We start from the raw sequence: 27,662 nt of genomic DNA, 5'->3' as shown, positions 1-27,662 counted from the left end.
GAAAAACACACACCTAGAACTGATTCAGTTCAGATAACCTTCGACATCTGTCTCAAAACAAACTGAACAGCTCTCTAGAGACATCCACAGTGATTAGTTTAGATATCTAATTTTATTAAATTAATTTCTGCTAATAATTATTCTTGATTGTACTCAAAGATAAATATAGTATCATTTCCTGTGAATAAATGAAGGCTCACAGCATGGAAGAGGGAAAAAAAAGTGTGGACTTGTTAGAGGCAGAAAGGAATGGATTGCAAACAGTTTTACTAATCAGTGCTTCAGAGGTGATTCTATTAAAATATCTTAATATTTAAAGAAAAAAAAAGCTGTCTCAAGCATTTATTTTTTTTTCCCAGGCAGGAAGAAGGAAGAATATATGGTGTTTACATACAAAGTTGATATCTAGATGAAGCTCTTCTCAAAAAAAAATAACTACCAGATCACTTTATCCTTATCACTTCTTGACAAAAAACATTATTAGAAACTTCATTCTAATGAATTCTCAAAAAGACATAAAAAGAAAAAATTGAAACAGAATTAAAATAGGATATCTGGTCTAAGAAACTCCTTTTTTTGGTGTGTTTGTACTTTTTTTCTTGAAGGAAAAAGAACATCCTGAAGAAAATCAAAACAACAAAGATTAACTCTGAAACAGCATTTCCTTTCCTGACTTGCCTAACAGATTTGGATTTTGGTTGTAGAAGTAGTAATCTCAAGATCATTCCCATTACTCCTTAATCATAACATACATCACAGCTTTTACTTCACACCACAATCTACCATTATCTGATATATTTAGATTAAAAATTCAATATTTAAGCTTTGTAATTCTATTTCCAGAGAAGATTAGCACCCACCATCTAGTGAAGTTAATGAGAACAGAATAATATATTTCAAAATTAGGTTACTTTAAATGAATTTTGCTTAAATCATGAAAACTTTAAAACTCAGGACAGCAGTTTGTGGTATCTGAAACAAAGTACTCATAACTCTATATAGCAATATAAAATAGTTCTGCTTGACATGATCTATGTACCTTCTTTAATTGCCTTACAGCAGAAGCATCAATTACAACAGTGATTCCATCAATCTCTGAAGTATACTTGATTAAAAAGTGCAAATGAAGCATGCTGGCAATTCTGATTAATACATTTACAACATTTTTCTGTGGTCTTATAAATTAAATCTATAATGAAGACAAGCAGTTGTATTATCTCCAGTGAAGGTGAGGAAAACTTGTATTCTCTCCAGAACACATTAAGATTTTTAACAGTTGATGGCAGATAGGGGACTTCAAACCTTTTAAAGTAAGAGTTTTAGTAAACCAGGAATTGAAGTAACATACATTTAGTCTCAATCTTGTGACTGGATTTTCAATTTTCCCAAATCTTGTATCAGCCACATAAATGATCACAAGGTGAATGAAAATAATTATTCAGTGACGTTTCACATCTTCTTTCCCCTCATGTGAAAAAATTTGTACAAAAAATGCAAAACAACATCATATGATCTTGGAAAATAAAGCCAGAAAAGGGTTCCTTCAGAATGAACTGAATTATTTACATTTATCATTTTGATTCTCCAATCCTATAATTATGATTTTATTACACTTCAAAAAGTAAATTACACTGCTGTCAGGTTCTTCATTCTCCCAGCACATTTTCTGCCTTACCAGTAATTCAAACTGTATGAAAGGAGACAGACTTTGAGACTTAAAACATAAAATATTGTCTGGCTCTTGAGGAAACTTTTGAAGACATTTTAAAGTTTCTTGCTTTTTTGCTTCTGCAAAGCAAAGATATAGACTATTTTGATATATAAGACTATCTTTAAATTATAGTTTTAAAGTTTCATTAATATTTTCATTCCCTTAATTTTCTGAGATTACAGGCAGTAAAATTAAATGAAACATACTACTTACATCATTCTGATCGTCTTTTGCATTGTAATAGATTATATCATTATTCTGTAAGAGAAAGAAAAGTAATTCTGTTAGTTTGAAAGTAGAGAATAAATCTATGTAGCAATAACCTCTACTTTTACAAGATACATTTTGAAATATAGCACCAGTTCTTTATGTATTCTCTTTGAAACATGACAGACTCTGATCTTTGCTTGCTCTCTGTTGCATGCACAATTTCCCATGCTCATGCTTAACTTCATTCATTCAATGCTTCTTCTGTGGGAGGCTGCATAAGTCACTCAAAACACAGCTAGAAAAGTACAGATAGAGTTGGACAAACTCCAGAGCTCATAAAAGGCTTCCATAATCTGTTTCTGTGGCAGACATGTGACTTTCACTGTGCAATTAGGGGATTTATGCACCATGACATCCAGCGAGGCACGGGCTTTCCTAAGGGGGGTAAGTATTTGCTGTACACATGATTATTGTTTTATTCACCTCCCACTGCGAAAATAAAATCTGTGAAAGTACATCACTGGAGAGTCTGGCTGTTGGAGCACACAGCAGATCCTGGCAGCTCTGTGGAAACACTGTACCATGTAATTCAAGCAAAGCATGGAAGGAGAAGATTGCTCATTCTTATTGCAAAATCAGTCCAAAATTCCATTTAGTGTTAACTTCTATAGCTTTTTGAAAATTGGGGTATGTCCTATGGAATACAGGTTTGTTTTTGTTTTTTTTTTTTACTGTTTAAATATTACTGATCCATTTAAAAGCCTTGAAGATTTAGGTTCACTGGAGTAGCTTTCCACCAAATAAATTGCTGCAATGTGCCAAAGGCTTTTTGAATAAAATCAATTTTATGTGCATTTCTGTGTGAAATAGAGACATGTATGAACATAGTCTTTTTAATTACCTTTACTAATTTTGAATAAATAAAGAAAAGGAGAAGTTACATTTCTTCATATACAGCAGTGTGCTTAAAATAAGTGATTGCTGTTGACCTCCAAAAATTAACTCAATTTATTTTTTCAGTTCTGTTTATGGTAATACCTTTTATATATACAAATAAAAAGTCTAAAACAACCATGTGGTTTCTTTTATAAATACCAACAGGAAAGAACACTTTCTGTAATCATTTTTCAAGTGAATAAGCCAATGACAATTTTTACTTTCACTAAAAAAGTATGACCTGTATTACAATGTAATGCAGTTCATCTTTAAAAACAATCATGTTACTCACTCCATAAATAATGACATCATTTATTCTCCTTTGTGACCTTTTAGAGAGTCAAACATTAAATACATTACAGATGAGTTAAATGCAATTTTGAGGCAAATGCTATTAACATGAATTCATCTTTTTCCCTCAAAATGAACTTTTCCACTTTTCCACCAAGACACTCTTCTATCCATGGGTCAGTTGGTTGTGTGGTTGTGTATCTGTACCTGGATAACAAGGCCAGACCTCAAGGCATTACAAACACAGAAGGAAATTATTTTAATCATTAAACAATTAAGTTAATTGCTTATTCACTTGACTGTTGTAAAGAAAAGACCATATAATGCTTGTGGAAGACTTTGAGTAAGTCAGAAGAGGCAAAGGCTCTATTTTGTTTCCTCTTCACTTTGTAAATAGCTATGTATGAAATAACTGTTCTGTAAATAATGTGATCAGTTCAAAAGCCCATATGATTCTTTATCAGGTAACACTGAAACCACAAAGGATGAATCTCTGGGTGGTACGAACCAAAAATGTTAACACAAGTGTTTTCACCACAAGGTGATCTGTTAAGTTAAAAATTAATTTATTTATTTGTTAAAAAAAAAACCAAAAAAACAAAAAAAAACATTTTGTTCACAATTCTTTATGTCAGGCTGTGTTAGAGCAGCTCCCTTGCAATCTCATCCCTAGCAGGTTTTTTTTCAGGAAAAATGAGAGCAGAAAAAGCAGTACAGACATAATTAACTGGCTATATTGTTTTTGTTTACTGCTTTCGTTTCTAAATGGAACATTTTTATAAAAGACAATTTCTATTAGGCCCTCTCTTCTACTGACTCTCATCTAGATATGAGTTTATTTCCTGGGCCCCTCTCCACTGCTCTTGTTTATTCTGCTATCAAATCATTATTGTATTGGATTTTTAACACTGTCATCAATAGACACAACTCTGTTTATCTACTTAAACAAAATGACTCTTTATTTCCACAATTATATTTCCTTGTCTTTTACTTTTTTATTTATTTGTTTAAATTTTTCAAAGCTGGCATAGCTTTACTATCTATCTCTACTGGACTGAACAGTATTTTTTAAATCACCTTTTAGAATACAATTTCAGGAACATGATGTATTTACAAGGTAATGAAAATAAACACTCCCTGCCACAATGACTTAGATATTTTTTGTTAGGTTATTAATATCTTGTAGTGCATTACCCTGCCTGGAGATACAACCTATATAATGCATAAACCAACACTTATGTTGGACATATCTCACTACTCTTAATATAGAAAGTATGAGATACCCAATGCTACAACACATCGAATGCTGTATGGTTCACAAATTAGATTCATGGATCACTCAGATCTTTAGAGGACAATTTTTCCTAATTTAACCACTTCTAGCTGGCAAGAACAAATTGCTTTGTTGCTGGCTCCCAAGTGAGTAGTTTAGTTGTTTATTAACTTCTTGACACAAAGAATTTGAATCTTCCCACTGCTGTACGCTTTTGCCACCAAGTAATACTGCAAACTTGGTCAGCAAACTGAAGGTGCAAGGTAAATATCCTAGGTATTTATTTTGTTGTTTATCCAGAAACGCTGTGCAAGAGAGCGGGTAAAGACTCACTATTTCTTCTGTTCACCAATGAAGGGATTTGTTCAGTCAGTCCTGAACTTATAAAAGAATGACTTTGGGATACATATTGCATAAAGCAAAAATTGTACTGTAGTATCAGTATGTGATTTTATGGTTTTCACCATCTTTAATTCCTCTTTCATCAGAGAATTCAAAAAGTTTTAGTATGTGAGAAAGACAACAGGAAAGCCATATAAAAATTACATTAAGGACCAAGTAATAAATGTTTTATTTTTGACTCTTACTATTTTCTTTCCTTTTGTAATCTTAATTTTTCCTCCACACTTTCATTGATAGTATTAAAAGCTGAAGTGAGACTATTCCACTGTCTTTATGTTGCTTTTCATTTCTCTGTTTTCCAGTTTGGGGTATAAAACAATTCAAATGTGAAACATTACATATTCTATACTATTAATAAATTCTTAAATTTCACCACACAAAATCTGAAATTTATGGTCTCTATAATCTCTGTGTCTAGAGAAGAAAAGCATAGGAAAACATCAGCTTTCAGATATCTGCAGATGAAATTTGAGCTCACACCAACACTAACTTGCACTCATATTTTCCTTCCCACCAGAGCATGTTTACAGACACAGTCTATTGATTCAACACATAAATGCCTAAACTCAACTCAGGATTACATGAATGAAGTTGTAGTTGGCTTTTCATCTCAGGAAACAACACTTTTTTCAATCAAACTCTTTCAAGAACAGCAAGGGATTACATTGCAACAAGACATGTGGACACTACAGATAATTATGTGTATCAAAAATTGCAATAGTCTGTGTCATTTTGCTGGTAGAAATCCACATCCTCCTTTACGGAGTGCCAAAATGCTGCCATGTAGTGGTGTCTACAGGAACACCTCCTCTCTAAATTTTATGCCAGAATTCCAAGAACTTTTCATGCAGTATGTGCTCCACCAACTCAAGATCATTTCTGACGTCTTTTTCAACAGACATCCAAGGCAGTCTATGCAGAAATGCTGCTTTCCTAAAATGGTGTTAGGCCTACAGGGGAAATTGGCTGGAAATGAATTCTAGAACTTTATGACACTCTATAATGAACTACAAGAAAATAAATATATTATTAAAAATAAAGAAAGAAAGGAGAAGGAGAAGAAAAAGGTTTTTCTGCAGCTTTTTTATACTGTAAGAAATTAATATATTAATTTTTACTGATATCACAATCATCCTTTTTTCCCTAAAAGCTGCATTTCTACAACAATTGTAGGTAAAATGTTAAAGTAAAAAAAATTACACTTTTAGCCATTACAGAGATAGTGGAAAATAATTAACTCCCTCAGAAATAAAACAGACGAGCCTTAGTTAAAGGTCTCCATAACTCAAAGATCTTCTTCAGTAAACCCCTAAGAGCAAACTTAATATTGTAGCAGATTATATTGCAAATATATAATACTGCATAATTATAAGTGCATGTTTTAAGATCTGAAATTACATCCAAATGTTGTTGGATTTTGGATTTTATTTTAAAACTGGATGCTTCCTTGACCTCTAAGTATTCTACCCAAGTGCTACAGCACCCAAACTGAGTCAATGTAAAAAAACCTGGTCTTCATTGAAGATAATCTTCAAGTACTGAGGATTCTTTTAGTTTGCAGGTAAGAGGTAAAGAAAGAAATCAAAATCAGGGAGCAACCAAACCATACAGCAAATATAAGTGTGATCTTGACTCTTCAGTTTAAAAATAAATTCTCAGAATTACAGAGAGAAACTGGGAGAACATTTTAAAATCATATTAGTCCCACACACTTGGAAAAGACATTCACTTTAATGAAAAAACTGGGACTCCTTCAATTTAGCATGAAGCAATGAAAATATTAATAATTTTGGTCCATTTCACTTTTTAGGCAGGCCAAAGGAAATTAGTGCAAATGCCAACAAACGTTAAAAAAGCTAAAAAGCATTTTATTAAGTGTATGCAAAACATCCATTTTAATTAAAAAAAAAGTTAGAAAATTTCTTTGTATCCCCTTGGATAAAGAAGTGTATTTAAGAAAAGTTCACTCTAATACCTTTGGGGTAATTAAGGTTTAAACCCATCCTAACAAATTCTATGACAAACAATCCAGGCAGTCTTAGTTTAATCCTTTATACAGTCTGACATGCAGTTTAAGGCACAATTAGACTCCTCAGAAAAGAAAGCTAAATATGGCCTACCACACATAAAAAAATTACATCTGTTTTTAAAGAGGATAACATTAGTGAATAAAAGCCTGCAAACAGGGGAAAAAAAAGAAACAATGTCAACTACTACCATACCTTTAGTTACAGCTTTGTGATTTTACATAAGTGAAATGACACGTATAAAATAAGGAGCTTAGCAGCTAATAATTTCTTTCTTTCCCTTCAGTATCCATGTGTAAAAATACTGATTTATCACTTGGCCTTAAAGCGAACAAAATTTCAGGCAACATGGTAAACCAGTTGCCACTATACATTGCAGTTTATGCTTGCAATTACAGTGCCTAAACATGGGCTGTAAGAAATTGGCCAGAATGTGCATTTAAAACATGAAAACTGGACATAGAACCAAGATATTTTAAAAATCAAATTATTAATTTTTTTAAAAAAAAAAACAGTGAAATAATATTCAATTAAGAAATATGTCACTATATTACCCATAATATGGACAAATGAGTCACTTGGGTTAAACATTTTTCCCCCAAACATAATTTGATTAAATAACTGCTTTGTCAGAATATTAAATTTCATACATATTAAAATCTTCCAGGTCTGCACTATAATTTATGATAAGCCTTTTTCATCAGATTTGTGTGAAGGATTTTTCTCAAGATTCCACTGAGACTAATAATTGAAATGAAAAGATGAAGTTGAAGATTACAGGAAATAACATAAAGGAGCATTAAAGGTCCTGCACACTCTTTGTCATAGAATATTTTCTTTTTTTAAATGGTGAGAAAGATCAACTTTTTCAGCATTCATTTACAGGCAATTCCTTCACTGAATTTATCAATCCGGAAACCTTCAAAATTTACTGACAGTTTTTATGAGGGGGTCACTCAACCATTCACAGACACATCAGAGTGATAAATAAAATGAGTAATTTATCAATCATCTGCATGCTCAACAACAGGACTTAAACATAGAAGCCTCATTTAAAAAAGATGGTAAAATATAAATATATGCAATAAGCATTTAAAAATATGTAAATGTAATGTCCACATAACAAATCCAGGTAAAAATACACTATAGGAAGGATATGCTTTCAAGCCCTTGACACAGATTCTGAGGAATTTTGATGTGAGATTAGATCCACAGATTGCAGTGCTGATGGTGGTCAGATTTTAGGCATCTGAGGTTAAAACTGAGATCTTGAATGAGTTTGTTGAAGTCTAAACTTGGATGAAGCTAAAACTCTGTAAATATCTGAGATTCCACCATAAATACTCTCTAGGTATCTCAGTCCCAGGTACCCCAGGCTGGGCTCTGCTGGCGCTGTGACCAGGGCAGGTTCCAGCTCACTCTGTGCACGGGGACTGGGCAAAGGTGCTGCTCACACCCATCACTCCTTGGTCCACTCAACAGCCTGACCTTCACAGACACACATTTCCTTGTGTCCTCCTGCTCACTGTGACTATTTCTGATTACGTGCTCAATTTAACCATGCCTGATTTAATTTGTCTTGTGCAAATTATGATTAGTGAAGCTGAGTAAGAAGTTTTTTATATCGCATTCAAATCTCAAGAGGAAACTCTGCTTTTTTTCATAGGACAAAATTATTAGTTTTTTTTTCTTTTCTTTTCTTCTTTTACCTCAGTGCCCATATTATGTTATATTATACATTTACTTAGAAAAAAGGGAAGCAGTGGAGACTATTGAGGTTACCTGCATAACCTCAAAAAGAAGGATAACAAACATTAGGAAGAGTACTTATGTCTTCAGATCTCTAGAATTCATCACAAAAAACTGTAAACAATAGGCAAAACTTCTCCATGTCAAAAAAAATTCCAAAATTTGGAGATATTTTTCACTGTTAGAAACTGCCATTGGACTACTTAAGCTGCCAGGATGATACTTATCATGAAAAAAATTAATACATTTCAATTGCACTTAGACTGTAGAACTAAATGTCAAAAGTGAATGTGTGAGGTTAAATGTAATAGAGGCCAAAAGATGATGAGAAATACAAGTCAGACAAACACACACCCAAATCAAAGTCTACAGAGCTGTCTGGTCTGCTGAAAGAATTCCACATTTTCCACAAATAACTTCTGCATAAAGACATCCTCTGGCTCAATGGCCTGCAGTCAAACACCCATCTCTGTTGGACATGCAGATAACTGTTAATATAACAATGAAATTTTGGCAATATGCCTACTGGTAAGGATAATCTGTTTTATTTTTTACAATTTTTTTTTTTTTTGGGTAGTTTTAAAATTTTGGGTAGTTTTAAAATTTACTTAAATTTTTTAGTGCAACTGGTAAACTAAAAAAATTAAATGTGGCAAACAAATATGCATTTTTTTGGTTGCAAAGCATCCAAAGCTGAATACTTCAATCTGGAATGAAAAAGTAGCGACTGAAAATTTAAAGCTGCAAAACCACATTGATATAATTCTCTGATATAGCTGCCTGTATCACAGACAGTCTGTTGCTTTAGTTATTTAAGCTGAAAAATTATTACCAAAAATGGTATTTTGATGCACAGTAAAACCTAGGATTTTGTGTACGTGCATGTATGACAAATGACCAGGGAAGAAAATCATGAGGTGACTCTTCTGGAGTTACCAAATTTAAAAAAAACAGTCACATATGTAAAGAGATAGGAATAACCATCCTCTCTATTCTTCCCCCAGTCCTTGCTAAAAGCAAAGAAGACAGAGATAAGCCTGAAAAAAAAACTATTTAAAATCCATTTTAATTTTGACAAATAAATTCTTCCAAAAGCTCCAGGAAACTGCTAATTTTCTCATCACAATAACTTCCTCAAAGTATAAGCAACTTTTTTTTATAAGGCAAAATGCAAGTGATTACAAAGCAGATTTCCAGGTGGGAAAATGAAATTAATTTGTTAGCAGCTAATTAACCTCTATATCACACTATCTGATCAGTTTAATTAAAGCAGCAAAGTATGTTTATTATAATTTATTCAGCATTACTTTCTTTAGTTGATGAAAGAATATTAAAAAAAAAAAAAATTAAAAAAATTGTCTAAACTGATTGCATGTTATCTAGATTGTAAATAGTGCAACCAGTAATGTACAGGAGCCTAGATAAACAATTTGGATATAAGTTTACTTTGGATTCACAAGAAATTTGCATTCTGAATTCATACTTATGTAGGGACTGGGATGTAATGAAGCTCTTGCACTGTCATAACCAAATATAGAAACTATGCCAGTCCTCCAACTCCAACAAATCTTCAAAAGCCTTTGAGATAATTATTTTCTACGAAGCAAGAGGCAAACATTTAGTAAAACTTCTCCAAACAAAAACGTGTGTGCATTTGTTACACTTCTTCTGTGCTCTATCCATTACAATCAACAAATAAGACCATGTTTAATAATGCCACAATCAGCTGTTACAAAAAGGCAAAAAAAAAATGAGGCATATGACACTACAATGGAGTACAAACTCAAGAGCGCAGCTTCTTGGTGAACCATAGCAGTGGCTGCAGTATGTGAACTTGAAGGCTTCTTCGCCAAAAAAGAAATAAAAAAAAATGTGTATCACAAGAAATACACCACACAAAGTCACTGTAACTAAATTCTAATAAAATATACCCAAATAACATCAATATATTTTAAGAATCTCACTGGAAGAGAAAAATGCCAACATTTTGCAAAACTTTCCTTAAACTGCAACAGCAGAGAGCCTTGCACAGCTTTTTATTTATTCTTTTCTCCACATGTAAAGACTAAAATATAAGAATATTTTAGGATATTTCTATAGGGTATTATAACACTGTGTAAGACAGGAAAAATGAATTTTCATATATAAATTATAAAAGTATGATCCAAAATTTGGATCACATTTTACAATGCTGCCAATGACCTGTAAGTTTAGTGACCTCTAATATTTTTTAAATTACTGATTTCTTTCCCTCTCTGAATCAATTCTTCACTGAGTTTATTCAATCACTTTAAAATGTGTCCTTAAACCCCAGAGAATATAACATATCAAAAAAACCCCAAAAAAACCCCAAAACAATTGTTATAAGTCACCTTACACAATTTGCATAAAAATTAGGAAAAACAGGAAATTTTGCACAAAAAAAAAAATTCTCCATTTCTTCCTAAATGTGAAAAATACTTTTAAAAAAGGTAATAAAGTTCAAAACATGTCAGACTATGTTTTCTCTTCAGATTGCTTTGGCTTACGCATGTAACAAATGTCTGGCATATTGACTGTTAACTGTTTTAACGGGTCTTATAAAGACAAATCTTTCTTAAGACTTTAATCTAAATTATTTTTCCTCTATCTCTGATCTCTTAGAAAGAACGCAACCCCAGACAGCAGTTACCAGGCTCTAAGAATTATCACAAGCTTACCTAATTAATAAGGAACATTTTTTAATTATTGAGCTTTGGCAGCTGTTTTGTGCATGCCTTGCACTCAATCACTGAAATAAAGCAAAACTTCAGGAGAACACCTTATTTCAGAAGTAGCTCAGTGTCATGAGAGAAGCCAGCAGCAGGAAAATACTCCTTTTACTATTTAGTACACTACAAGCAAAAGGTTCATATAAAAAATAATTAGAACAAAGTTACTTTTCTTCTTAACTACTGATGTTACACTGGTATGCTGGAAGTCATGCAGAAGAGAAATAGGATTTAACATCTCTATCAGTATCTTGCTATTATATTTCTCCTTCTCCATCCTAACAACTGCACTAAATGAAAAGGGGTTTGTGTTTCCTCACATGGATCACAACAGGGTTTTTTCACCCTTTGGGTATTTGATGCTTATGCCACAAACTGCAAAGAAATACAGAGAAACCTTTGAAAGCCAGACTGATGGCTGCTGGCTGGCAGTGGGATGGAGAGAGCAGCAATCTCTCCTCGGGAACAGTTCTGGGCTTTATCAACTCAGAGAAGGAATAGTTATGGATTTGCACATCCTTCTAGCTCAAAAACAGTACACAATTCAAAAAATATTTTAAGATTTACATAGATTAATCTTATTCTAGGCAGAGACTTATTTAAGTTTACAGCATTTTAGCAATCCCATCAGAAAATAATGGTAACACATGAAAGTTTGGGCCCTTACACTGTATTATTCACTTTCAAATTCTCATACAGATCAGCATTTTGAAATTAATCTCTTTTGTAAAATTCAGGGTGGACAGACAGATATATCACAGAAGTGTGAAGATGTGAAGAAAGAGACAACATGAGAAATTTTGAGCAAGTAATATAGTTCTCTTGTAAAAAAAGAATTAAGACAGGTATTTAAAGTTTATTTTATTAAAAGTTAAAAAAGGTTCCTGCAACCCTAATCAAGAAGGCTACTGAAGAAAGAGCTTAGCACTGGAAGATCACAGTGAAGAAGAGAGTATGAAGTAAATTGAAAAGTATGTATTAAACTTATTTTAGTTTGCAGAAATGCATTTTTTTTTTAACCTGAAATTTATGCTGTGTTGCTTGAGGCTATCTCAGCTCAGTTCTCCACAGTACCATTACTGTGGAATGCACAAGCAGTACTACAGAAGCATGAACTGAGATTGCAGAAAGCACGAGAGGGAGAAACTGCAAGTGTTTAAAAAGGGATAATGGAAGATTGGAAACTTAAGCTGATGAAGAAAGAAGGAATGCTTCAAAAAAGGATGAAGTGTCCTGTCAAGGATGATGCCATATTCACACTCACAGAAGACATGGCAATGAAAACTGGGGAGAAAGGCAGGAGGCTACTGGAGCAAAGCAATCATTCCAGACTGTTCCCATCAATGACCTCTTTGGCAACAGCCAAAACTTCCTGGGCCTTTTTCCCCTCCCTTCTCTCCCATTTTCCCTTCCCTCCCATTCTCTCTTCTCATTTTACACACTTCATGTTACAAAATCTGCAATCCACCTTGCTTGAGATTGTTTTCTTTTGCTTTCACCTTAGGGAGTTCACAGAACATGACTGGCTGACAACTCTTACAGCTCCAAAAAACTATATGAGGAGAAACCATCCTAAATTATTCACTCTTTGCCTAGAAAAGTCCTCCAAAACGATTTCAGTAGGTGATGTATTACAAATACCTCTAAACACTTGTCCAATTACCAGTACTGTGCGAAACCCCACTATCCTGATGAGATCAGCACACTCTGTGTGTCATTTGGACACAGTGAACTGGAAATCACAGGCATTGGTAAAGCACGGGCTCCTGCACAGAGTGAACATTAACCAACTGTACAAACTGACCCCAAGAGCCAGCACTTCTTTCCTGCAGTAAGCCACAGAGACACTGTTCACACTGAATATGAAATATTCTGGGGGTTTAAAACATGAAAGAGGTAAAATTTCAAGCGTATGGGCACATACTAATTTAACCACTTAAGAACTGTGTTCTCAAAGTATCTGAGGCCACCAGTGTTAGTCCTTTGCAGATCTCCAAAAAAAGAGACTCAGCAAAAAGGGTGTTCCTGTTCATAGACATAAATACACAAACACTATTAGATGACCTCTTTGAGCATGTATGCATGTAGATACATATATAAATACATGTGTAAGTATAAACACAGAGGAAAATTTATACAACTGATATCTGTAATTTCCACCCATTTAAGTAGGACCAGCACAATCTCAAAATTTGTTTGATTCTCAAAATTTCAACTGAATTTGTTTATTAACACTGAGCAATAGGGAAAAGCATATCTAATATCTTGGAAATCTGTAGTCTTTAAGTCATTAAATTCATTTAATTCATTATCTTCAAGAAATAAATAATATATTCTGTTTCATATTAAAAGATTTAAAACTTTTTAAAATATAGTATTGTAAATTTCATACAGAGATAAAAGAATTTGATTAATTCAGTTGTATTTATCTTAATATTTTCTTATCAGTAGAGATGACATGAGGAGCTGAATGAATTAAGTGCATCCTATTCCTGATAAACTTACACAAGTGCAATTAGATATATGCATTTGCACTGCTCTACTCTAATTTATCTGTAACTGCTATGTATCTATTGCTATAAATAAAACATATTTTCTCTTGAACAATATTTCCTCTTGTTGCTAATTCTTGACACAGGATGATTACTGATGTGTAACCACGGAGCTCTTTAGGACAGAGCATGCTTTATTCTTCACAGAGAGTATGATGTGTTTGTTTCAAAATAAAACACAGATCAGTCCTGAACACACCCTGCTTTCATCCACGCTGTGCTTGTTCCAGCTGCCCCCAGGACACCCAAGCCATGTCCAGACACATTCTGTGGCACAGCATGCACCAGCAGCCATTCCCAGCTCAGCTGGCAGGCCCCTAGCAGGTGATGCCCTGTCTGGCTTTCTGCATGCCTCCACCATCAGCTCAGCAGGTTTTATATGCTCACATACTTTCCCATGCCCTGCTGTAATTAATGTAGACTCAAAACATTAGAGATTGAGAGAGACTGGAAGTATTTGGAATTAAATCGGCCAATTAGTGTGATCTCTATAATAAGGAAAATAAATTCAACTGTCAGCAGAAGAAATAGCAGCCATCACTGGGGATTAATAAATATATTAATAACACAATTTTGAAAAAAATCTTCAGTCTTAATCCAGTTTTTGGGGTTTTTTGCTGGTATCTCTCACCAAAAGTGAAAAGAAACCAAACCGCCCTTTTTGGCAGCAGCACAGCTTTAGCACAAAATACCTGTAAATGCTGGCAAAATAAAATGAAATGTTCTATCTGAAAGGTGGGGAAGTGCTATGGCAAGACTTTCCCTATGTTCATTTTAGAATACTTTAAGTCTAAATGTCATCTAAACTATGATGTCCATAGAAAATTAGATGAAATTAAACTTGCCTATATGGAGAATATTGAGTGGGATAGAAAACTTTTTGCTGGAAGTTTTCTTTTAATTTTTATGTAGGAAAAAACCTCACAGACAAAGCACAAGAAGTTTTATGAGGTGAAAACACCAGAATTTTGTGCAAGCACAGAAAAATTTCAACTGAGCAGACCTTCTTAGTTTTACTGCACTCCTGTGTAACTCTTAAGAAATGCAAAACTGAAGTTACCCTCCTGAGAGGTGGTAATGCCCAAAGGAATAAGACAATCCTACCTGAATTAATAATTCATCAGGGATTGTTCACCCATTTTTAAGAGAAAGGATGTGGTCTGACCATTTTTATATTTATTTTCACATTTTCAAGAAAGTTACAATTCCCACTATTTCAGTGCAATATAATATGTGACTACAAAATGGGAAAATTAAACCAGAATGGTAGTGTGTTCTATAAACTCATGAATCAGAGCCACAGAGCTGGCCCAGATTTCTCAAGACTTGCTGAATCCTAATATCCCTTCAATGAGACCTAGAGTTGCTGTTGTACTTATTTAAAGAGTTTTTATGTGCTCATATCAAGAATTAACTGGGGAAAAAAAGAAAGCAAATGCTTAACAGCTAAATTTCTGGTCAAATCAGGTAGAATTTTTAAGCATCCCTTTTCATGATGTTAGCACATGTTAGGGTATTGCTAATTTTGAAGAATTTCTCTGCTCTGTATGCACATCTCTTGCTTTGTGGCCAAGTCTATAGAAATATCTGACACTACTTCAATCACACATCATCATTTGCAGGACATAAAAGAGACACACTTTCACCTTCTGTTTAAATTCTAGTGAGAATTACACTATACTCAAGAGATGGAAAGCTAAGATTTCCCAAATCCCTTGAGCAAAATGCAGATCTTAATAATGACTGTCTTGCACTCCCAGATCATTTGAAAGTCTATGTAAAATGAAACACCTATTAAAATTTATACAGTTTTGCAACTGCAAAAGAGTGCAGACATCAAACATTTTCTATTCACATTTACTGCACAAGTCTCTTTCCCAGGAACAGGCCTTCGTGGGAGTGTAGAGGTCTACAAACTTTTAAATATGGAAACTTTCCAACTCCTGGTTTAGGTCCCTTTCTAAAGGTAATGAGCTTTGACAGAGATAAGCTGAATTTTCATCTAGTATCTTACAGGAACCTGGGACAAAAGAAGAAGGTAAAATATCAGGCCTGCATGACAACTCTAATTTTCTCATTTGAAAAAATAGAAATAAATTGAGTTAAGAAACCCACAAATATCTCCATCTCCAAAAAATCCAACCCATTCAGCTCAGACTTTCAGAAAAGTTCTATTTCTAATATGAAATAACACATGTAGAATTTTATTTATTTATTTATTTATTTATTTATTTATTCACAGTATTTGCTCTTTCTGGCAGGAAATATTTTAAAAATATTTGGGTCTAATTTCCTTTAAAAAACCCTCTAAGGTTTGCCATTATGAATGGCATTCCTTCTCTGAAGTAAGAATCAAACCTTTGTAATATTTTCTGAATTTCTCAAACAGAAGTCTGCCTCCATTATGAAAAGTCATATTTGACTCTTATAACACTGATTAACTTCCTGCATATTAAATCTTTTTTTTTCAGTTGCAATTAAAAAACAACAACAACAAAAAAACTCTCTGTTTTAATTAGTAAATAATGACAGTAAAGTTCAGTTGCTAAAACTCCTTTTTCCAAAAAATTGGCACGTTTCCTGAATTCAGTGTAAAAAGGGTCAGAATATATGACAACTAACAGGAAAATGAGTTCTCCTGAGAAAGTGAGGAAACTAGTCTAATAGTAGTTATATATCCTAGTTATAATGGCAAGTATACATGATAGAAAAAATATATTGTTAATTTTGAAATGAAAATATTTGACAAAAAAGCTTACAGACAAAATAAATAGCACCCTTGAAGTCCATTTCTAATTGATTTCACTGATTCATCAAAGGTAGTAAAGCAGTGCTATGAATTATTTATTCCAGACTGACATGAGAAACTGAATTTTAGGGTGAAAGGTAAAATCAAAAAAATCAGTTTGCTTCATCTGTGCCACAAATTCAATGGACTCTTAGAAAATGTGCACAATAGCAGCCTGCAAAAGCTTTTCTTAGCATATTGTACTTCTCAATTTTAAGCTGAAGAACCTACAGGGTGTTAATAAATTGAGTACAATAGTATATCTTGCTTTTAATAAGGTGTTTGTTCTGAAAGCACATTAAAGCTTCACTCAAAATGAAGGTGATAATGCATACATATGGCAGCTTAATAATAGAAATCACACCTTTCCTTCTTTTCTTCTTACCTAGATACTTCCCTCCACCTCTTTCAGAAGCTGCACATTTTTTAAATGAGTTGCCTTGTCAATAAGTAAAAAGTGTATTAGATATCTTTAACATATTTGATTTTTCAGATAAAATGGAATGTTTGAAAGCCCTCAACAATGACTGAAGGTGTTTCTTTGCTTTTCACTAAAAGCTTTTTTGGCAAGTTTCCAACCAGTGAAGTACTTCACTGCACAGATAAGATACTTGCAATGATTTATAATTTAAATTTACATTCCTTTACAGAGAATAAGCATATTAAAAGATGGTAAATAACCAGTATCTAAAAAGCAAAAGCTAGCTTCTTTATAGCTACACATTTAAAATCCCTGCTTATATATAATCTTAATTCTGATCGCACTGCTATCATTGTCTTCCTCATCAACTTTTTAATCAGTTTAAAATTCCTAAAGTGTGGAAAAAAATACAAAACAAAAACAAAAACAAACACCAAAACCAAGGATTGCCAGTATTTTTAATCACACTATTACTCATTGGTGTAATTCTCATACAAGATCAGATATATAATGGAACAGAAGCATGGGAGAGCTGTTCTATGGCATTTTATTTTAGAGAAAAATCAATGATTTCTAGACTGAAAGAATCATCTGAGAAGTTATAAAACTCCAGGCAAGGTAGCAAGCAACATCACTCTTATAAAGATTTCTAATGACTCAAATTATTTTATTTTAATTGCCTTTAAGATGTTTTTCTTTTATCTAACTAGTGCCTGCAAAGTATTTGTAAACCAGAAGGCACACTGAGACTTTTTGAAGTAAGAATCCAAACATTAGGGGGCAGGGTGCTGAGGACAGACAGGTGAACAGGGGGATCTTGTTCCCAGGAGGGAACAGCAGACAAATTCTGCACTAATCTGGTGAGGTTTATGCCACATCTCCAAAGAAGCTTGAGCATGGACACGTTTACTGTGGATTTTTACACTTAGATGAAAGTCTCCTTAGTAATGATGAGATCCTGGGGAGCTGAAGTCAGTGTATTCCAAAGGCTGAAACTATTGTGTGTCCTGTCTCACTTCAACAAACATTATAGAGAGCTGCAGAAATAATTATTCCTGCAACATTCACAGTGAGCTTCCAGGACTCAAAAAGGTGTGATTTGATAAACATCAAATAATCATCAGAATAGCTCTTAAATCCACCCAATTTCACTAAATATGATTTATTCTTATTTCCTCTTTACCTCACCTTCCTACTACTCCCAGTGCACACACACACAGCTTCATCCCCTGGGTAAAAAGATGTCCAAGTTCAATCACTGGCAGAAAATGGTATTTCATTCCTTTCAGTGAGATAGGGCGCAATTTAATTTAAATTATATACAAATGAAGGCTACAGGTCACAGAAGCAGTGGCACACAGCCCTTCAGAGAATAAAGTATTATCCTCCCTAGAACCTTGGCCATCTGTCAATTTAAATCTGTCAATTTAAATTGATCATCTGGATGGTTTTTTTCAAGTTACAGAGGCTTTAGAAATGTGAGGCATTATCCAAAATGAATCAAAATTAATGGAAGATTTACTTGACTGAGTTTTGTATCAAAGCACTTTGTGAAGATACAGACAGCTTTGACACTTTGCCTGTGTTCAGTGTTATTATAACTTTCACAAAATTATAAAGTATATATGACTTACTAGGAAAGGACCCCACACCTGCTTTGTACCTGTGAGGATCAGTCCCCTGTACTGCAGGTCTGGTACCAAATCTCAACTGTATCATTTCTCACAGATGCTCTTTGCACAAAAGAGAATTATCAGAGGTAGAAGCCATGAGAGAACTGTATCGTCTCACTGAACAGGTAAGAGAAGAAGGATTTTAGTTTGTTTTCTTCACAGTTTTCCTTCTTTCAAAAGACAAAGCATGTTTAGTAAACTGCTTCTTTATAATGAAACTATGTCGAAGCTGAAAGTTTCATGGTTGGTTGGTTTGTTTGTTTTCCAGCTGAGGCTTTTAAGATACAGCGTTTTAGCATCATTGTAACATCCACGATAAATTACAGTCAGTCCTGAAAATCTCCAAACTGCAAGAGACAACAGAGACACCTACTACTGCTCTGTGCTTGCAGGTCACTGCTTGCATCGACTCTGGTGATAGGAAACCTGTTTTATCTTAGTTATCCTTTTCATCTTCTGTTTCTTTGCTGAGCAACTTTTCACTACAGTTTTATGCAGCCAAAACTTCTAGTAAAGATAAACAAACGAACCATAATTCCAAAGTAATATTCCCATGAACTTTTGTCATTATTTTTAAGCCCAGTTGGTACATGAACACCAGCCTATATATTATAATCAGAGAAAATGCTGCCTCAAAATTACCAAGATGTAGAAAAACATCGTTTGCACAGCAGAATATAAAATGACACTGCTGGTTAAAAGATAAAGCATATTGAAAAAAATTTTCATGTGGTATTTTTATATGATAATTAATTCTTAAAAGTCTGACTTCCAGTCTCCATATAAATAAGTGGATGTTAATAGACCATCCATACAGACTCCCCTTTTAAAATACCAATGAGATTTCCCTTATGTTTATACATGTGTAAGTACAATTAATACAGCAACCCAACTGGAAACAAAATTGCTTTAGTTAACCAGCCATTGCAAGGCAATCAAGTGTGGTATCAAATGTAATTGTAGAAGATTCATTTGGGGAATAACAGCAATTACTTCATACAGAATTCTCCCTTCCTTCTTTCAGTTTGCATACATTTTTTTCCATGAGTCTCAATGTCAGAAAAATAATTGGACAATCACAAGTGTCAAAACCATCCCCCTTTCAATCTGTAGTGAACAAGAAATTTCCAACTGACAAGGCTGTTTCATTTAGATATATTGGTTTGTACCTCTGAGTTATAACTGCTTTAATCTAAGATATTCAAGAAGGCTTAATTCCTCTAGCTGTACAGGCAGCTGGGGAATTGGGCAGTACCAAAGGAGTAGGAAACAGAGAATAGGATTTCTTTATTTGCCTGAAGCTAAGCACTTTTGATTTGCCCTCATAAATTACACAAATATTATCTTAGGAACTAATAGTTTTCTAACAGGTAAGTATTATCTTCGGGCCATAAAAGTAAACTGCAGTTCAGCTATTTTAACTAACTTTGTGCTTCATGAGAAAACATCACAATGCAGTATTTTTTTTCCCTTTTTTACTAAAAAGAAACTTGCTATTCTTAATTACTATTCTTAAGTAATATTGCTTTGAATTAACTTTGTACCTTTAGTAAATTAATTAGTAACTTCCAAAATTATTTTGATATTAATTATCAGTGAAAAATACCCATATCCATCATGATATTTTTTTCCTTTCACTTAGCTAAAACTAATGGTAAATAAGTAAGATGCATGCTCAATTCATTTTAGATTTTCAAAATGTGCAGCTCACAGCTGGGTAACCGAGTTACACAATAGATGAGCAATGGGCTCACGGGTCAGGCACAAAGGTCACAGTGAATGGGGGGACACCAGGCTCCATCCTCAGCCTGGTTCTCTTCAGCATCGTCTTAAATGACCTGGGTGCAGGACTTGAAGGAATACAAAGGAAGTTTGCTGATGGCACTAAAGTGGGAAGGAACTGTCTACTCCCTCAAAGGCAGAGATGTCCTGCAGAGATATTGACACTTTGGAAGGATGGACAATCAAGTTCAAAAAATGATCAAGTTTAAAAAGGGCAAGGGCCAGATTCTGCAGCTGCAATGGGGCAATCCTGGTTGTGTGTACGGCTGGAGAACAAGGCTGCAGAGCAGCAGTGAAGTTGGACTTGCCTGGCTGATGGCAAATTGAACATGAGCCAGCAGTGCCCTGGCAGCGGGAGAGCCAACCCTGTCCTGGGGGCATCAGGCACAGCAGCACCAGCTGGGAACTGGAGTGGCCTCATCTCAAGTGCTGGGGGCAGTTTTGGACACCACAATATAAAAAAGACATTGAGATATTAGAGAGTGTCCAAAGAAAGGCCAGGGGAATCCATATCAGGAGCATCTGAGGCCACTTGGTTTGTTCAGCCTGGAGAAAAGGAGACTGAGGGGACACCTCAGTGTGGTTTGCAACAACCTCACAAGGAGCAGGCACTCTTGTGACCAGTGACAGGAGCCAAGGAAACAGCCTGAAGCTGTGTTGGGGGAGGTTTAGGTTGGATATTAGGAGCAGGTTTTCCCCCAGAGAGTGGCTGGGCACTGAACAGGCTCCCCAGGGAAGCGGTCACAGAACCAAGCCTGGCAGAGTTCAAATGTCTGGATAACACTGTCAGGCACAGGGTGTGATTCCTGGGGTGTCCTGTGCAGGGCCAGGAGTTGGACTTGGTGATCCCAATGGGTCCCTTCAAACTCAGCATAATCTATGATTCTATGAACCTGAGAGAAGGTGGGGTTAGATTAGGTTTTAGGAAGAAATTCTTTCAATGAAGATAGTGAGGCACTGTGAGAGATTTCACAGAGAAGTTCCCTGGAAGTTTTCAAGGCCAGGTTGGATGAGGCTCTGAGCAATCTGGTCTAGTGGAAGGTGTCCCTGCCCATGGCAAAGAGGTCAGAACAAGATGAGTTTAAGGTCCCTTCCAATCTAAACCATGCTGTGATTCTTTAATTTATAAAATACTCAAAATTTAAGGTTTTTTTTTTGTTGTTTTTCATTGTTTCTTCTGTTTGAAGTAGTTGGAATTTAATATACTATAATATATAAAATATTTTAAGAAATGATACCCTCATTTAACTACAAATAATACAGAAAAGAGATTTTAGTATATGTGGATCTATATGTCTGTAAATACTTTAGTCTCCTAACTAATTTTCTAAAGGATAAGGAAATTTTGCTCTTTAGACAATTTGGGCAGTCTTTACACTAGTTTATTAGGTGAGGGAAAAAAAAGTCTGTGGGAATATGGGAATAAATTTGGGTTTCTTTCTCTGTAGTAGCTTATTTCAAAACACCGTACCTAAGATGTTGAGTTTTTATTATACTGTGAGATTAACCTAAAAATATTTAATGCTTGCACGTTTCTTTTGCTGTGAACTGTGCAAAATCCACTGATATTTACAATAAGGTGTTAGAACAGGCACCCTGGTGCTCTTTTGACTGACACATCCCTTGTAGCTCTGTACAGACCTTGGTCTTACAATCAGCCTTCTTTGCCCTTTCCTTTTTTGCGTATTTTTCCACCCAAGTCAGTCCATATACACTTCCCCAGAAGGAGGGCTTGCGATATTTTCTCCTTAAAACTCCACAGACTATTATTATGGCTGCAATCTGACTGTCAAGGACATTGCTGATCACAAGCTCATTAGAAGCAGAAATAGCTTGTCCCATGAGTTTCATTCTACAGTGACTCATGTGCAATGCTTCTGGAAGGGCTTTCATCACCCAAAACCAAATCCTGGATGAGAAATGAACTTCATGCAGCCTGACATAGACCATTCATAATGCTATCAGAAGTAGTTTAAGAGCCCTCAACTGCAGAAAAGTTTTACAATCTTCTATTTTCCATCACAGACATTAGGAGAAGGAGTCCTCCAGTGAAAATTAAGGTTATCAGAAATATCTGTGTGCAAACTAATTTGAGGAGGCCAGAAGAGAAGAAAGATTACTTCTGAAAAAAATGGAGCAAATTAAATTATAAGAAGCTTAATACATTTATTTGAAATTTAATTGCATAACCTAATGTCAAGGTTATTATATGGCACACACTGTTCTGATCCAAATTCAAAACAGTAAAGTACAATCTCAGTTTATTATATATCCAACTTAATTTTTTCTGTTCAATACTGAGCATAGTCTTTATCTGAATCACAATATTAATAGAAAATCACATTTCCAAATTATTTTGAGATGTCTTCTTGGCAATGAACTCAGATAAAATCTGAAGCCTGGTATGGTTTGGTATGACTGACTTCTACAGTGAAAAAAAGGGTAAAAAGAAAAACAAAAGCTGAGGCAGTGTTGACATGATGTCAGAATATAGTGCAGAAACAAAATTATTAGAATGAGATTCTGACTGTATTCACACAGTTCTGCACTGATTCCTTCAAGCCTGCAGGTTTTGTTTTCTAGTCACAAGAGAGACAGGTTAGCAGTAAAGGTCACAGCATTTCTCTTAGAGCATCTCCATGGAAAATGCATTCTGTTTTCCCGTGTATTGGAAGCTGTGTCTGTGCAGAGAGCACACTTGAAAGCGTTCAGGCTGTGTCCAGACTCTCTGTACTCCCAGTCAGTCACTCCTATCTGAATCATACAGCCTGACCTTAGGAACTTTTTTTGTCTGTTATCAGATCTCCAAATGCCTGAGTAACACTGGATCAGAATGAACTTTTCTGCTGTTTTTGACTGGGTTAGAATTAATTTTCTTCATTGTAGCTATCATGGGCTATATTTTGGATTTGTTCTGGGAACAGTGTTGGTAATTCTGGTGTGTTATTTTTACTGCTGAGCAGTGCTCTTGCACAGCTGAGGGTGCTTTTCACATTGCCCCAGCAGTGAGGAGGCTGGGGGTGCACAGCTGACCCCAACTGACCCAAGGGATATTCCTCAGCATAGAGCACCACACTCAGTGTGTAACACTGGAGGGAGAAGAAGGAAAGGGCTTTTGGAGCGATGGTGTTTGTCTTCACAAGTCATCATTAAGGGCAAAGGAGCTCCTCTTTCCTGAGGATGGATGAACACCTGCCTACCTGTGGGAAGTAGTGAATGAATTCCTTGTTTTGCTTTGCTTCTGCATGCAAGTTTTGCTTTACTTACGAAACTGTCTTTATATCAACCCATGAGATTTCTCATTTTTACTCTTGCAATTTTTTCCCCCAACACAATTTAGTGGGAGTGAGCAGGTGCCTGTGCAGTGCCTACTTGTCAGCTGGGGTTAAACCAGGACATTCTTAGAAAACCATTGTGCATTTAACTGTGTGCCACTGTGATTCTTGTGGAAATCTCTGTGCAAACACAGTCTAGGTTTGTAGCAGGATCATGTAAAAAGCACCATCTGTTGTTATTTCTGAAGGAACATGGAATAAACGTATAATAAATAACTTTGGCACTCAGCTTGAAATTATAATCTAAAATTAAGAGGCTTAAAATCATCAGCACAATATTAATTTGGCCAGATTGGTAATAAAAAAATCAATATTGCACATTTTAAAATAATGTTGCTTATTTTTTAAGTAAAGCCTATAATGAGTAAAGAAGATAACTTACTGTTTGACCAGGAAGGGGCCTCTTTCAGCAATACTGAATATATATATTCAACATATATTTATATTGTATTTATATGTATATTAGTGTAGTGAAAGAGTATTGAAAGTATATTGAAAGAAGAGGTGAAGTTATTAAAAGTATGGAAAGGTATTCTAAAGAAAAGTCTATGACTCCCAAGTCATGCAGATAACCAAATCCTTCTGTATTGTTTTTTCTTGTTTGCTTTGTTTTGTTTTTTTCCCTTTACATAATAAAAAGACAACTTGTAAAAATCTTTTCTAGGATTCTGTTTCAGTGTTTGGAATAAGTACACTTTTAGCTGATAGCAACCATCACTCAGATGTCTTCTCTGTAATCATTCCTTGTCTGTCAAAACAAACAGATGTCTTGTGTACAACTCAGAGCTACATCCCTGGGTCTGTGAAGCTCTCTAGGAGCTTCTGAAGAGAAAAGTTCACTTTATTCTCTAGAGACCCTGACTGAGATGGTTTACTGAATTAAATAGCATGCCTATTCATAGCCAGTAATCCCTTCTGTAGTAGATATATAAACAACATGTTTGTAAGACTACTGTTAACATTTCAAAGAGGAAAAATCCAAGAAGGTTAAAAGGAGAAAAACAGAAGCTTACCCCAAACTCATCCCTCCACTGATGTGAGGCTTGGTACTTCTCTGCTTCTTTAGCAAGGCGCTGAAGAACAAAGAGAGAGAGGGCATAAATTTTAGTCTTTATTGATTCTTCACATAGAAAAGTCTTTCTCTTTTATGTTTTTCCTATGCATGTTTTCTCTCTATAAATTTTATATCTATGCTTTTTGTATTTACTTGAAAATTATGTATACTTGAGTCAAGGTGAACCATCTCATCTAAAAAATGCTATTTTCTGTATCATTTGATATTTAAGTACTGTAATGCATTAGAAAATTTAATCCTTACTCAATACAATTTTAGAAGTTCTAGTTAAGTTCAAAATCCATCAACATCCTGCTGAAAATACTCTCTTTTTACACACACTACCTTGTCTTCTGTGCATTAATTTAATCTATCTAATTACAAGTATATATTAAAGTATTAAAACACTATGTTATGAACATTCATTTCTCTGTTATATCATTTTGGTTTAATTATAGAAACTACTGACAGCCCTGCGATTATTAGGGATTCATAGAAGTCCCAAAAATTTGGGATTAGCTGGAGTCTGATCTCATGGATTAAATTACCAGCTGGAGACTAACAGGCATGTTCCTAGAGGGCATTTTTCCCATATTTAGAAATTTAAATAAAATCCAGTCTTTTCACTTAGCCCCAGAGGAAATAAAGCACAGTGTATGGGAATTTGCTCTTTCAAATCAATCTCTTGTACAATACATCCATTAGATTGGATGATGTGTTCCTCCACAAACAGAATTTGAAGTCTTTGAAAAAAAGCTGTTTGGACACAATCCTTAGGACTTCACTACAATTTTGCATATAGAAGTTGCCAAGGTAATGCACGTAATCCAGCTAAGCTGCACGCCAAACCCCCATCCCGTGGATCCCCCCATCCCACGGATCCACTCATCCCTGAAGCAAGCCAGCTCACTCTGAAGCAGCAGCTACCTGATGTGAATGTAGTTCATGTGGACTCAGCCATGTGAATTGTTGAATGACTTTCTTTTAGAACTCAATTATTTTGCAGCCCAATAAAAATTTTATCAACTGTTTTTAGAGACTCATGGTCCCATTCCAGCAGACACAGCCTGACTATGTCCACCAGATAAGCAGGGTTGAAAATGCTTACTGTGTAACAATAAGTCTGATGACCCTTTTAATATTCAGACCAATCCCTACACAAAATGAACTGGTGTCTAAGTCAGACTTTTGAGTTGAGTCACCTTGTCAGTTCTTGTTAACACCAAAAGGAATATGACCAGAAAGTCCATGAAAGCTGGAGTTCCAGACATGGAACTGTCAGATCCTTCCCTCAGACCTGTCCCAGATTGCAACTGCCTGCTCTACCTCATCCCCTGAGGGCAACCCCTCCCCCTGCTCAAACAGGGATGATTGATACACAAATCAGAACTTAGGATCTTTTCCTTATTTTTAGGTTTGAAATCATTCTTTAAAAACAGAAAAAACCTCAACAAACCTGTGTGTGCTACCGCCACAAAACATGTCGCAACTCAATTGGTTTTTTATCAGCTAAAATGATTCTTATCTAATAGAAAGCTACCAGCACCTTACAGGCACTGCTCACTGGAGGTACTTCCACAATAACCAAATTAACCAAAGAAAAACTATAATATCATTTCATACATGATATTGGAAAAAGTTCAACTCTCTTGACTGTACTGGACAAACATCTACAGCATTTTCATTTCTTTTGGTAAAATACTAGAACAGTTTTGTCCATCTAATTTATTCACTCAATCTAACCTACTCTGCATCTAAATTTCTATATCCCCGGATAAATTCAAGATCATTAAGCCATATTTCACCAAATTGTAGCAAAGTGATATAAAGCAAGATATAACACTTCCTATATGTGTAAATGGCTGCAGTCAACACTGCCCTCAGATTTCCCTCACACTCTGTTCCATTGCCTTGGGGTACTCTGAGAAACACAAAGGACAGCAGACCCCAAATGCACAAAATGATAGATGGATTATGGAAAGAGAAATACACACTCATCATTAACACTACCAAGAATTTTCTGTGGAAAGATCTTCAGCCATGCTCGAAGTTCCTCACCTCCACTTGGATGTTTCTTAGCTAACCTGCACTATAAAGTGAAAATGCTTAAAGCAAATGAAAAATAAAAAAAACATAAAAAAGAAAGTTTTGGTTTGCTTTCTCTTGTTACAAATTAAGAAAAAAAAAATAATATCCCTCACAAAATAGATATTATATTTTTATTCTCCCTTAGAATTTTTCAGTAAGGTTTCAGTTAGAATACATCCTAATTTCCCAAACAACCTTCTAAAATAACCCTACATACAATACCTACAATACTTTACACCTTAAAATAGTCTCAGTTAAAAAATGGGAAGCTGGCATTCAGGGCATGTGTACAGAGCTCTGTTAAAGGTAATCAAGCTCATACGAAAGTCCAAGCAAACTGTTTAAGAAACAGTAATAACCAGTGAGAAAACAGATGTTCCTTGACTCCCAGAACCCCAAACCCAACACCATAATGGAAGTACACGTGACAATAAGACAGGACCATGCATACAGGTTCCAGCAACTGATTGAGATACCTTTTTGATTTCTTCATCACTGTTTAACTGAAGAATCTCTGCATTTTGCTCTTCTGACCAAAAATTTGTATATTTTTGTTGTTGTTCTAGTTATTTGATAATTTTTTTTTTTAAATTTCATCTGCAATGTATCCAATACTTTAG

The 27,662-nt window shown here is 34.8% G+C and overlaps 1 protein-coding gene across 1 annotated transcript in view; it reads right to left on the bottom strand.

The window, feature by feature from the left end:
* Positions 1 to 27,662, bottom strand: part of LOC131593076 (voltage-dependent calcium channel subunit alpha-2/delta-1-like) — a 362,152-nt gene that overhangs the window by 164,407 nt on the left and 170,083 nt on the right. Inside the window, exons 4-5 of the mRNA XM_058865274.1 lie at positions 24,914 to 24,973; positions 1,925 to 1,969 (exon numbers count right to left, since the gene is read on the bottom strand). Of these exons, the coding sequence (XP_058721257.1) occupies positions 1,925 to 1,969; positions 24,914 to 24,973 (105 nt within the window). The remainder of the gene's footprint in view (positions 1 to 1,924; positions 1,970 to 24,913; positions 24,974 to 27,662) is intronic.

This window comes from Poecile atricapillus, chromosome Z (genome assembly GCF_030490865.1).
Source record: "Poecile atricapillus isolate bPoeAtr1 chromosome Z, bPoeAtr1.hap1, whole genome shotgun sequence".
NCBI lineage: Eukaryota > Metazoa > Chordata > Aves > Passeriformes > Paridae > Poecile > Poecile atricapillus.
This window is presented reverse-complemented; position numbering and strand designations above follow the sequence as displayed.